General features: G+C 40.4%; 1 protein-coding gene across 1 annotated transcript in view; it reads left to right on the top strand.

The window, feature by feature from the left end:
- BRWD3 (bromodomain and WD repeat domain containing 3) overlaps positions 1-12,914 on the top strand; it is a 70,522-nt gene that overhangs the window by 45,911 nt on the left and 11,697 nt on the right. Inside the window, exons 23-31 of the mRNA XM_053374499.1 lie at positions 3,452-3,629; positions 4,178-4,294; positions 6,261-6,368; positions 7,131-7,255; positions 7,750-7,832; positions 8,086-8,197; positions 10,249-10,310; positions 10,437-10,592; positions 12,497-12,617. Of these exons, the coding sequence (XP_053230474.1) occupies positions 3,452-3,629; positions 4,178-4,294; positions 6,261-6,368; positions 7,131-7,255; positions 7,750-7,832; positions 8,086-8,197; positions 10,249-10,310; positions 10,437-10,592; positions 12,497-12,617 (1,062 nt within the window). The remainder of the gene's footprint in view (positions 1-3,451; positions 3,630-4,177; positions 4,295-6,260; positions 6,369-7,130; positions 7,256-7,749; positions 7,833-8,085; positions 8,198-10,248; positions 10,311-10,436; positions 10,593-12,496; positions 12,618-12,914) is intronic.

Below are 12,914 nucleotides of genomic sequence, written 5' to 3'. Positions count from 1 at the left end.
TCAATTATTTTCAAATGGTCATTGCATTGTGGTCTGGAAACTGGTATTGGACAATATTATCAATATATCTCCTAGCCCTATGCAAAGCAGAGACAAAGGCACAGAGCAGACTCACATAAACAAATCCCAAAATCCCTTGCAGAATCCCAAAATTTTACACTCCCCCCCCTCCCACAGGGTAGGTGGGCTTACCTGGCTAGATGCCACCCATCTTGTTACAGCTGGCGGTGGGGCAAGGGTTGATAAAGGGCTTTTTGGTCCAGGGTCATATTTGTTTTCTTAACAGCTTCACTGCTCTTGGTCTTTGTTAGGTAAGTGTTCCTTACCTAACTTTGGGGCTGGGACGCGACCTGCTGGGCATCCTGCGTCTGGCCATTTGCTGCTATCCTATGCAAGCTCCTACTTGGATAGGATGGCAGCAGAGATAGCTAGATAAATGTAGTCTTGGAAACATCTACCAGGTCAGAGATCGGTTTATTCCATGGGTTGATGCAGAACTTTGCATAGACGCTTCTGGATTAAGAGTACTACCTTTTCAAAACCTTAATAAGATGACGATTACAGGTCTAAATAATGCCTTTCTTAAAGCAACCATGCAGGTCCAGGGGAAGCTGGACAAAATCATTGGCATTTTACAGTTTTCCTTTAACACCTACCTATATTGGAGCATGAAAACTTTAAAAGATATAGAAAAATACTATAAATTTGCCAGTAGGGGGAGCAAGAGTATAGAATATGCAATACCTATAAAAATAATAAACTACTGTACTAAGAAAAGAGGAGCTGTATCAACTTTTGGATGACATCTGTCCTAGTAGGTTTCAAATATTTTATTCTGTAAATGGCTTTGGTATCTTATGATGAAGGGCCATTTCTTTTGCTTTTGCTCAGCAGCAGTTTAGGTCTGAATTAGGGACTCGCTCACATGGCCTGAAAATAACATGGTTTACAGGGGATCACTAATTCAGAAGTGGTGACATCTTGTATTTATAAGGAACTTCTTTTGGAATGGACTGGTAACATGTTATGTTTGAAAGGAGTGTCTGGGACTGACATGGGACTGGAGTTACAGGATGAAGTGTAGAATGCTAAATGGGTTAGATTACCTTTTAAAACCATGTCTGCAGAATTCAAGAACCCACCTTCAAAACAATACATAGATGGCATTGGACCCCAGTTAAATTGAATAGAATCAATCTCCAGAATGTTGGATGGGTTGTGGTGAGAGTGTTGTTTTGTGCAAGATTTTTGGATCACTGTATTCGATAAAATATCTATTTATTATGAATATTATGAAACAGAAAACGCCTGACCCTTCTTTGGCCCTTTTTAATGATTCCACTTTCAAAAGGTCCTCATATATTACATCCAAAATTAATAGCTCTATTACTAGCAGTGGCCAACGTAGAAATAGAGAGGCACTGGAAATCAAGAGAATTCACCATGAAGGGTTGGCTTGATAGAATATGGGATGTAGCACTTTCAGAACATCTAGCATACCACAGCTGGGTGATTAAGGTCCTTTCAAAAGGGGGGGAGGAATTTGAAATAGTTTGGTAGCCATTTATAGCATATATTCACACCAATGAACACTTGTTATAACCCCCATCGGGTCAGGTAACATGGAATACTTACCTTAATTTAAGAAATAAATAACACTCTATACTATAAATAACTATTGAAAACTATACTATAAATAAGTATAGTTCTATACTATAAATAACATAATTTAACAAATAAATAAAACAACTAAATAACATTCACCACACTGTCTCAGAATAAATGTACTTATTATTAATCAACGGCACTGTTGTAATCTCCTTCCTTTTATGCTGTAATGGTAAGTCTTATATTCATTTCCAAACTGACAACTTCTCCATCATATACTCGACATAGCTGTAAACATTATCTATATTGTGCCTTGTCAATATTGTTGTTGTTTTGGTTGTAGTATGAAAATACAGTAAAAAGTAAATGGAGGGGGGTTATACCTCACAGGACCTAGAAGTGTTAAACAGTTATCACCCAGTGACAAATATCCCCTTACTTGGCAAGGTGCTTCAGAAGGTGGTTGCAGTCCAGCTTTAGGCATGCTTGAAGGAAGCTAATTACTTGGATGCATTCAGACATGGTCATGGTATGGACTCGGTCATCCTTCTTGATCTGGGAGAGATGTGGGGAGTGCAATCCTGCTCGTTTTCTTTGCACTCTCAGCAGCATTTGATACTGTTGTTTTCCAGAGTGGACTGGAGCACATTCAGTTAATAAGATGGTTCCTCCCACTCACCTGGATAGGCAGGGACCTTCAAGTCTTCTGCCTCCTCTTCCTGGGGGGAGGAGCCATCCTGCTCCCCAGATCTTCCCAGTTTGGGTCGGCTGAGTCCTCTGTTCTAGACAGAACTATATTACCTTTTGTTCACTCCACAAAGTGGTTTCCCTAACTTCTCTCTGCTCTGGTTTGTCTACCTTGTTGATCTGAACAACAACAACAACTTTTAAAATAGCTTAAAGGAGGGGAATCTATTTAACTTTGTTTTCCCTTAGGTCTTGAAATCTACAGTTTTCATTTATGGCAGCCCATTCACTTCCTCTCTGCCTCTAACACAAAGAGGACCCTACTATGTGCCAACTGACACTCACTCTGTGGCTTTTGAATAGCTTAACATCTTTGACCCCCGCTCTCCATACAAGGCTCTCGCCTTGACTGATATAAATTGTTGCCCACAAGCACCTACAGCAAAAAACTTATGTCCTTGGTCACCAGAGCAAAAAACAATAAGGAGGTGGCAATAACCAACAGGTGGTGTTTATCTCCTCTTTCTATCTTGATAAAGCTCAAAGGCCTCATGGGCAGTAGCGCTGCTAGGTAGAGGTGGATTTGCTGCCCTCCCCATTTTTCTTCTCAATGCTACATGGCACAGACAGAGTTGAGGGTCTTCCATGGTTTGGGAGAAGGAAGAGTGGCAGCACTCATTAAACACTACTTTTTCTCTTATTGAGAAATTGAATAGGCCTCAATATCAGTAGATCTGCCAGGTAGAGATGTGTAAATGTATTCATGATACCGAGTTCCTGATAAAACCACTTTTGATATTAGTCATGAATGAAGGATTTTATGTTTGCTTTCATATGGAGCTCATCATTTACAAATGATTTCATATACCCTAGAGCCACATCAATTTCTTCCTTTTATATTTTGGTGATTATAAAAATAGGTATATATTAATTTGAAAGGTATTTGTGAAATATAGTATTAGTTTATATATATTCTAAACCCTAACTTGGCTGTTGTTGGGTTTTTATTTCCTTTTGCTTTTCATCCAGTATAATCAGTAATTCCCCCTCCCCACCCCCAACCAGCAAGCTCTGGTCTTCCCTTTGTGGCCCTGAAAATATGTCCCACTGGGAACAAAATGGGTTTTCTAAGAATTTTGTTATGTGAATCTTTCAGCGATTCATCCAGTGAATATTCTGACTGGACTGCAGATGCCGGAATAAACCTTCAACCTCCGAAAAGACAAACAAGACAGGCAACTCGCAAAATGTGTAGCAGTTCTGAAGATGAAAATATGAAAGATATGAAGGGACAGGAAGAAAAACGCAAAAAACCCAAACAGACAAGGAAAAAGGTCTTTAGGCTTTTCTGAGTAAAACTTTACCCCCCCCCCTTTTTGGGAAAGGTAAACCAGTTACCGTATTTTTCACTCCATAAGACACACCTAGATTTGAAAGGGGGAAAGCCCCTTTTTGGGGGGGATCAGCTCAAAGTTGTGCAGCTTCTTTTGCAAAGGGGAAAAGCCCCTTTTTTTGAAGATCAGCTCAAAGTTATTGAGCTTACGTTGCAAAGGGGGAAAATCCTGTTTTTATGGGGTTCAACTCACAGTTCAGCAGCTTCTTTAGGAAAGGAAAGGGAGCCGTTTCTAGAGTTTCCAGACAGATAATCCAATCAGCCAGTCACATGTAACTGGGGAAAGAAACAGCCTCCAGCTGCAGAACATTCAACACTGGAGGCCTGGGCAAGGGGATGGGGCCAGAAAGGGAGCCAGCAATCAACCACACATTCGCTCCATAAGACGCACAGACACTTCCCCTTACTTTTTAGGAGGAAAAAAGTGTGTTTTATGGAGCGAAAAAATACGGTACTTGTGTTTAAACTCTGTAATGTTTTTGTTTTAAGAAACCTAGTGGACGGCTTTCGATGGATGGTGAGCCCACTGAAGAATGGTTTGCTCCACATTGGATACTGGATACCATACCGCGGCGTTCCCCCTTCGTTCCACAAATGGGGGATGAGGTAGCTATTTGTTTATTTAACTGGAGTAGGGCATGTCATTTTAGGGGGTGAAACCTAATTTTTGCAAATTTCTGCAGTGAGGGGTCCTAAATACAGTGGTACCTCGGTTTTCAAATGCCTCCGTAGTCGAACGTTTTGGAACTCGAATGCTGAAAACCCAGAAGTAAATGCCTCGGTTTTTGAACGCGCCTTGGAAGTCGGTCAGGAAACGCAGTTTCTGTTTTGAGTTTTCTGTATTGAGGCTTCCACTTTGATTATGATGATGATGATGATAAATTATTATTTATACCCTGCCCATCTGGCTGGGTTTGAGGCTTCCGCTTTCAGTTTTCGGTTTTTGAATGTTTTGGAACTCGAACGGACTTCCGGAATGGATTATGTTCGAAAACTGAGGTACTGTATATAATTTGGGGTGTGAGGAATTAAAATCTGCTAATATTTTTTGGTGATTGGACAACATTTAGCTGGGTGAATCTACATTTGATTAAGTAGCACAGAAACTGCTTTTAGAAAAACAAACTTAATTTTAATTTTGCCTTCTGAAAATGTCAGGTAATGCTATAAAAACTTTAAATTCTCTGCATAAAACATATCCTACTAAGTGTACAACATAAAGCAACATTAGAAAAGAATGACATCAGTTTATAAGAAACCTAAACAAGTTTCATCAGGTCTTGCTTTGCTTCGTTCTTGGACATCACCTGCCAACTTGCTTCTTGGCCTCTGATGTAGCCCTGCTGCCTCTGTGACTTGTTGCACACACCTCTCCATAGACTGAGCATGACGGGGCCACAGTGGAACTTGAATGAGTTCGGCAATGAACTTCTTTATTTCAGCTGTAGTAAGTTGACGTGCAAAAGGAGCTTCATCAACCTCGTCAGACCAATCGATCAGCTCCCAACAAGGACGAAGCACTGGGGCTGATGGAAGGTGTCTTCCTCATACTTCTCTGCTTAGATTCAGCCAGCCATCTTGTTTTGTCTCATCTCCTTGCCACTTCACTTTTTAACTTTTCTGTTACGCTCAGGCCTATATAAGATAACAGCAAGTACTTGGCAATCATTTTATGCAATTTATTTCATTTTATTATATATCTTGTAAAATAATTTTATTAGTTCCCCCCCACAAAATTTGACATTCAATTCACTTTCAGTATAATAATTTCTTACATTTTGACTTCCCATCCATCCTTCCAAGATGTACCTGCTGTATTCCTTTATCTGCTGCCATTTATTTTCTATTGTATTATAACTTATATTGCAGTTGTTTATTTATTCTCCTTCCCTTGCCTATTATTCAAATCCTGCTTGTGATTTCATTTGGCTATAGTTTATTCTCATCTTTTTGATCTCTTGTATTTGCTGTCAACTTCGCCATCTCTACATAGTCCATTACTTTAAAATCCATTCTTCTTTCATTGGGACTTTTTCTTTCCATTTCTGCACATACAAGATTCTGGCTGTGGTAGGAGCATACATAAACATAAACAACATAACTATTTCCTTTGGAACCTCTGCCCCTATAATCCCCAGATTAAATGCTTCAGACCTCTTGGGAATAATTATTTTAAAAATCTTTTAAAATTCATTATGTAGATTTTAATACAGTTTTATACACATTGTTTTAATAAGACAAGTTTAAAATTACTGGAAATTCCACATCAGGTTGACAAAGTCTGCTCTGTCACGTAGCACAGAAGATTGTTTTAGCAATCCCCAAAGAATCAGAAGTCCTGTTTCTTGAAATACGTACATCGAACCTTAATACATTGATCTTTCTGCATCTTTGAGGTCTCTTCTTTTCCCTTGTGTCTCCTGGCATGCACAAATGATGCATGTTTAGGAACTAGCAAGCAGAGCATTATTTATTTACTTTGGGATATTTATTTCCAAATTAAAGATAAGTTCTGAAAGCTGAGGCTTGGTGTATTGTGAATCAGAGTGTCATTTAATTTTCTTCCTTTCAGGTAATCTATTTCAGGCAAGGGCATGAAGCTTATGTGCGTGCAGTTCGAAAGGCAAAGATCTACAGTGTAAACATGCAGAAACAACCATGGAATAAAATAGAACTCAGGGTAAGGGGAGCTTCAGAGTTACATTGTTGTTTTTTATCACTGGGTTGAATAAACCCAGTGAACCTGCCTAATACCAAGTTAGACCATTGACTAATCTATTGCCTTACACAAATCAGCAGTAGCTCTCCAAGGTTTGGGGCAGGAATCATTCCCAACCTTACCTGGAGATGCCAGAGATTGAACCTGGGATCTTCCACGTGCAAATCATATACTCTACCTGTCTGAGTCACACATCCTGCCAACAACAGAGACTTAGGAGACTTGAGGCAAAATAATCCTGTGCAGAAGCATCTATCTGATTAACTCACCTGGTGCAGATTACACTGTGTCACAATCAGAGAGCAGATATCCAGGAGTGTGGGACTTGGCTTGAAGGTCACATTCAACTTCACATTGTGTAGAGGCCATTATCAGAAACCGCACATCTGCATTTGTGAACTTTAATTTCTCCCCTGCCATCATATTCTTGAGCTTCTCCCCTCCTCCCTCCAACTCCCGTGCAAAGTAGTAATAGGGAGTATGGATGTGTGGAGGCGATAGGTTATAAATATACATATGAGAATGTGGACATGAATGTATGAGTTAATGCAGAATCAAAAATGGGTCAATGTAGAATGAAAAGTGGCAGCGGGGAGACGCTTGTTTTTTATGGTCAATTTGGGAATTCACACTTGTTTAAAACAACCCCCTTTGTGTATGTGCTTCAAATAAAATGTACATGCACAACTAAGCTTTGACCTCCAGTGCTGTTTTGACAAACAGGAACAAGAATTCGTGAAGATTGTGGGAATTAAGTATGAAGTTGGACCACCTACGCTTTGCTGCTTGAAGCTTGCCTTTCTTTATCCAACCTCAGGCAAAATGACTGGTGAATCATTTTCCATTAAGTAAGTGGCTGGCTAAATGGGCGCTTGTCCATCACCAACTCACATTCTCCCCCCCCCCACAAACTAATTCAAAAACTTGTCTCCCTAATAATATTTAGGAAAAGAAGCATGCTCATCACTTTGAGCATTTTCCTGTGCCATCAAGACGTGGACAATGTATTTGATCACATGGCAGAGAAGCACAGAACATGATTTAAATGTTATTAAAAAGGTGGAAAATGTGCACCACCACCCTGCAATATTTAGCCGGGCTTCTTTGATTGATTGATTATTTAATTTCTGTACTGCTTAATATATTAAAAATATCTCTAAGCTATGTACAAAAAACTGAAGCAGTAACAAACAAAATGCTGCAAAAATACAGTTTCATATAAAAATGTTACATTAATACGAAGTTGCTAATACACATATGAATCAATATCATAATTACCTTCAAGCCATGTCTGTGGTAGTACTGCCTCCTTCTGAAGAGCTATTCCACTTCTGTTTCATAGGTACCATGATATGCCAGATGTTATTGATTTCCTTGTGCTGCATCAGTTTTACAATGAAGCCAAAGAAAGGAACTGGCAGATTGGTGAGTGCTAGCTTACCATTGGCTAGCTCCATATTAAACATATGAAATGTTTTCTGATTTTAGTTTTTGTTTGTTATTTGATGTAATCTTACACATTTTGTAAATGACTATATTTCAATTGCAGTGTATATGTTTTAATGAGAAAAACTGAAAAAAGAAACAACACTCTAAAAAAAAAATGCACACCACTATTAGTATTTTTGTGCTTTTTCTGCATATATCACTTGGCTCATTCCAACTTTTTCTGTTGCAGGAGATAGATTCCGCAGCATAATAGATGATGCATGGTGGTTTGGAACGGTAGAGAGTCAACAACCATTCCAGTCCGATTATCCTGATAGTTCCTTCCAGTGCTACAGTGTTCAGTAAGAATGACTATGAGTGGGGCTGTGTGTACTTTGATGCATTTTTTTAAAAGACCACTGCAAGAAAAGCTGAGTTCTGTAACCTGTATTTCTAAGTGAATTAAGCAAACATGCTCGCTGATTGATACAATGATGTACATACAGTATCTGTACCTGTCTCTTGAACCATAAGGATCCACAAGGCAGCTAACAAAATAAAATCATAGTACAGACTTAGCAGCAACAAAACAAGACTAGACGTTTGAAACATTATATCTCAGCAGCAAAGAGCCAGCAGCATTATACTGCTTAGCAACTTCTTAGCAGTCAGTTACAGCGCTTACGAAAAAGCAATAGGTTGTGTCCAGTTTACGCAGGGTGGAGCACCTAGTTTTTCCTCATCTCTCCTACCCCCTACAGCCTTCCATATCGCCAAAAAACCTGCTCTTAAGGGTTGGGAGACCTCCTGGGAAAGTGTGGGATATGGCACAGGAGGTAGAGATGACAAAAATTGACAAAAATTGGGTTCCATTAACTCCATGAGCAGAAATAGTTTCCATTAGTGCAAAGAGAGACCTTGGGATAAACAGCCCAAAGCTTTTGCTTGCTGTGTATGCCAGTGAGGCAGAGGCTGCCTGCCTCTCCTTCTCTGGTGCCTAACCACTCTTCCCTTTGACAGCCAGGGGTTGCTCTAGGTGGGATGATTTTGGCCAATCTGGGGCTGTCTGGCCCAGGTATAAGGGAACCTATTACATCATTATGCTGTAACTATGTAGGGTGGTGGGCATTTATAGTTTCTGACCTTCTCCCCTCTTAACATGCTTAAACATTGTGTTCTCATTTGGAAGCTTTTCTCCAAATGTCTTCTACTTTGTCAGTCACAGATGGGACCTTTTTATTGGTGGTTCCATTAACCTTAGGCTTTAGAGCCACCAATATAATCCACTTTTGGACTTCTTTATTTTGCAAGACATTTAATGACTGTCTTATGCTTCTGCTGTGTGTGTGTGTGTGTGTGTGTGTGTACTTAAAAGGGACGCGGGTGGTGCTGTGGTCTAAACCACTGAGCCTAGGGCTTGCCGATCAGAAGGTCGGCGGTTCGAATCTCCACGACATGGTGAGCTCCTGTTGTTCGGTCCCAGCTCCTGCCAACCTAGCAGTTCAAAAGCATGTCAAAGTACATGTACAGTGGTTCCTCGGGTTACAGATGCTTTGGGTTATAGACTCCACTAACCCAGAAATAGTACTTCGGGTTAAGAACTTTGCTTCAGGATGAGAACAGAGATTGCGTGGCGGTGGGGTGGCGGCAGCGGGAGGCCCCATTAGCTAAAGTGGTACCTCAGGTTAAGAATGGACCTCCAGAACGAATGAAGTTCTTAACCCGAGGTACCACTGTAGATAAATAGGTACCGCTCCGCCATTTCCGTACGCTGCTTTGTTTTCGCCAGAAGCGGCTTAGTCATGCTGGCCACATGACCCAGAAAAACTGTCTGCAGACAAATGTCGGCTCCCTCGGCCAGTAAAGTGAGATGAGCGCCGCAACCCCAGAGTCGTTCGCGACTGGACTTAACTGTCAGGGGTCCTTTACCTTTTATATACAGTACTTAAAAAGAACTTTTTATTGATGTGGTCTGTATGTGTATGAATTTAAAACTTTTAATTTTTTTGTTGTGTCACTTGGATTAGTATTCAGTTGCTTGTTTTTGTTAAAACTATTTGGAGACTTCTCAAGCAAAAAATCATTATATCAATGCTTTAAAATAAATAAAATGTAGACTATATCTTGTTGCGGCACTTGATTTAGAATTAAATTCTCTTTATGGCTGAATGCTGCATGCAACACGTGGTTGGATACAGCTTTCAGTCACTTCACAAGTAGTCACAGTGTGATAAATGTTGAAATAAATGCCTTAGCAGCTTCAGACTAGTTACTTGAATGATTGCTTCCACCCATATGAATATTTCTGGGCGCTGAAATTGGTCTTGGAGATCCTGCTGTCTAGCCACTGCTACTGTTCTGCACTAGATCTGTGTATGTTTTAAGTCTTTAAATACAATTTTTGTTCTAACAGCTGGGACAATAATGAAAGAGAAAAGATGAGCCCCTGGGACATGGAGCCAATTCCAGAAGGAAGTAAATATGTTCCCCCATCCCCTTCATTGGGTATCAATAATTTGTGAATAAGTACAGTGGCAGAGGCTCTAATGGGTATGTCTTTCTGTCTCTGTCTCCCTCCCCCCTGACCCTGGTTTTCTGTAGCTGCTTATCCGGAGGAGGTTGGGGCTGGTGTTCCTGTGACAACAGAGGAGCTGGCATCTTTGCTGTACAAACCACAGGAAGGTGAATGGGGATCCCATTCCCGAGATGAAGAATGTGTGCGGGTTCTTCGCGGTATTGATCAACTTCTATCCTTAGGTATGTGGACCTCAAAAGAAGACTTGGAGATGATGCCAGGGACCAACAAACACAGATGGCAACACCCTTAGCATATCTATTTACTTATTTTAAAGCATTATTATCTCACTCTTAAGTTAAAGTGAGATAAAGAATTCAGTTAAAGAATGTTCTTCAGTTAAAGAATGTTCCTGCAGTGGCTTGCAGATGTTAATGATAAGACAGTTCTCGTCCTCACGCTTTCAAACTAAAAGACATATCTCAAGAGGACAAGGTATTGGGAGTGGGGGAAAGCAAATTCGGGCACTATTCTTAGTTTCAGAACTCTTGTAATCACCAGCTGGAGTGGAAAAATTATGTCGATAAGTGATTCCAGGCATGTAGCTGATATGAAACTAGGATTTGGGTAAACAGAAATCCAGAAGGAAGTACGTAAACATTTATTTGGTATTAAGGACCTTACAACAGGCGCACACTACAATGGTACCTCGGGTTGCAGACGCTTCAGGTTACAGACTCCGCTAACCCAGAAATAGTACTTCGGGTTAAGAACTTTGCCTCAGGATGAGAACAGAAATCTTGTGGCGGCGGCGCAGCACCAGTGGGAGGCCCCATTAGCTAAAGTGGTACCTCAGGTTAAGAACAGTTTCAGGTTAAGAACAGACTTCCAGAACAAATTAAGTTCTTAACCAGAGGTACCACTGTAGTTTGACTGCTTTGCATACAGCTTTTAAGTACAGCAACAGATATACTAGCAAACTGAACTTGTGTCTGAAGATCTCTCTTACCTGTTTAGTTCAAATTCATGTCCTCATCGTAACCCCATGCACTTTGGCACCACTGCTTCTTTGCTTCCCAGGGCTCTCTTTAGGCAACTGCAGTACTGTTTTTCAGGGCATTCTCTGTGGTGGCCCCTTTGCTGTATAAGAAGCCAGAGAAGTCTCGGGCTTCTTCACTGTACAGCTTTCAGTAAATGCTGAAGACACACTCCCCTAGCCTTTCACACCTAAGATGTGTGTTTTCAGAGCCCACCCTATTCCTGTAACTAATTAGTTTTAGCAATTTTTAATAGTGGATTTTAAATTGTTGTGACCCACTGCAGGGCCTTCTGGTGAAGGGCAGGTGGCGGTAACAACAACAATTATTAATAATAATTTATTTAATGCTCCATTCAGAGTTTTTCTTCTCTTCCCCCACCAACATCCAATTTTGCTTCTTTGGTCTCTGTTAACCTTGAGCCTCTGCCCCATCCACCATGCTTCCCTGAGGTCCCTGCTTTTCATTTCACTGCCCTAGCCGATTCTTTCTGTCCAACATGCATGTCTCTGTCTTTTCCCATGCCCATGCCCTTCCTAACCATGGACACTTCTTCCTAATTATATACAGTGGTACCTCGGTTTACGAACTTAATCTGTTCCAGAAGTCCATTCTTAAACCGAGACACACTTTCCCTAATGAGGCCTCCCACTTCCGGTGCCTTTCCACCATTCGGATTCTGTTCTTAGACCAAGGTAAAGTTTGCAAACGGAGGCACTACTTCCAGTTTTGCGGAGTTCGTAAACTGAATCGTTCATAAACAGGACTGTTCTTAAACTGAGGTACCACTGTTTCATTGTAATCGGGCATCCATTACAGGTTTCATCTCATGCTCTTGCACACATTCTGTTGCTGTCAGTTTGCAAGGTGGTGAACTTTCCATGACATAGTTAGGGCGACAATAATTTTAAGTACTATACTGATCATCGTATTACCTTATTGGGCAGGTTTTTTTTTTAAAGCATTAATAATACAATACAATACAATCCAATCCAATATAATATAATATAATATAATATAATATAATATAATATAATGCTTCTAAGTTTCACCATTTGACCGGCATAGCTTGTGGACTTTAATCAGCTTTCTTTGCTACCTTTTTAAAGATATATCCAACCCTTTTGCTGTCCCAGTGGACCTTAGTGCCTATCCTCTATATTGCACTGTTGTTGCTTACCCAACTGACCTCACCACAATAAGGAGAAGACTTGAAAACAGATTTTACAGGTCAGATTGATTATTTCTTTCCACTGTCTATTGTTGAGTATCTCTTGCCTTTTTTTTAAAAAGTTGCTAACTTTTGCTAAATTGTATCTGCTGTAGTATTAGTGAATCCCCCCCCCCCAGCTCCAGCTTTGCTTAATCAGGAAAATGCTGCAAGAGAGTCGTAACTTACTTGCAGCATCTAAGATTCTCCCCTGTTAACTATATTTCTGATGTAGACCAGGATGTGTGGGTTTTTCCCTGTTTCCCAATCACTCATGATTTCATTTCCTGGCTCTTAAGAATTGTTGATGTTTTCCC

The sequence above is a fragment of the Podarcis raffonei genome, chromosome Z (assembly GCF_027172205.1).
Source record: "Podarcis raffonei isolate rPodRaf1 chromosome Z, rPodRaf1.pri, whole genome shotgun sequence".
NCBI lineage: Eukaryota > Metazoa > Chordata > Lepidosauria > Squamata > Lacertidae > Podarcis > Podarcis raffonei.
Note: the sequence above shows the minus strand (reverse complement) of the source record. Positions and strands in the feature narration are given on the sequence as shown.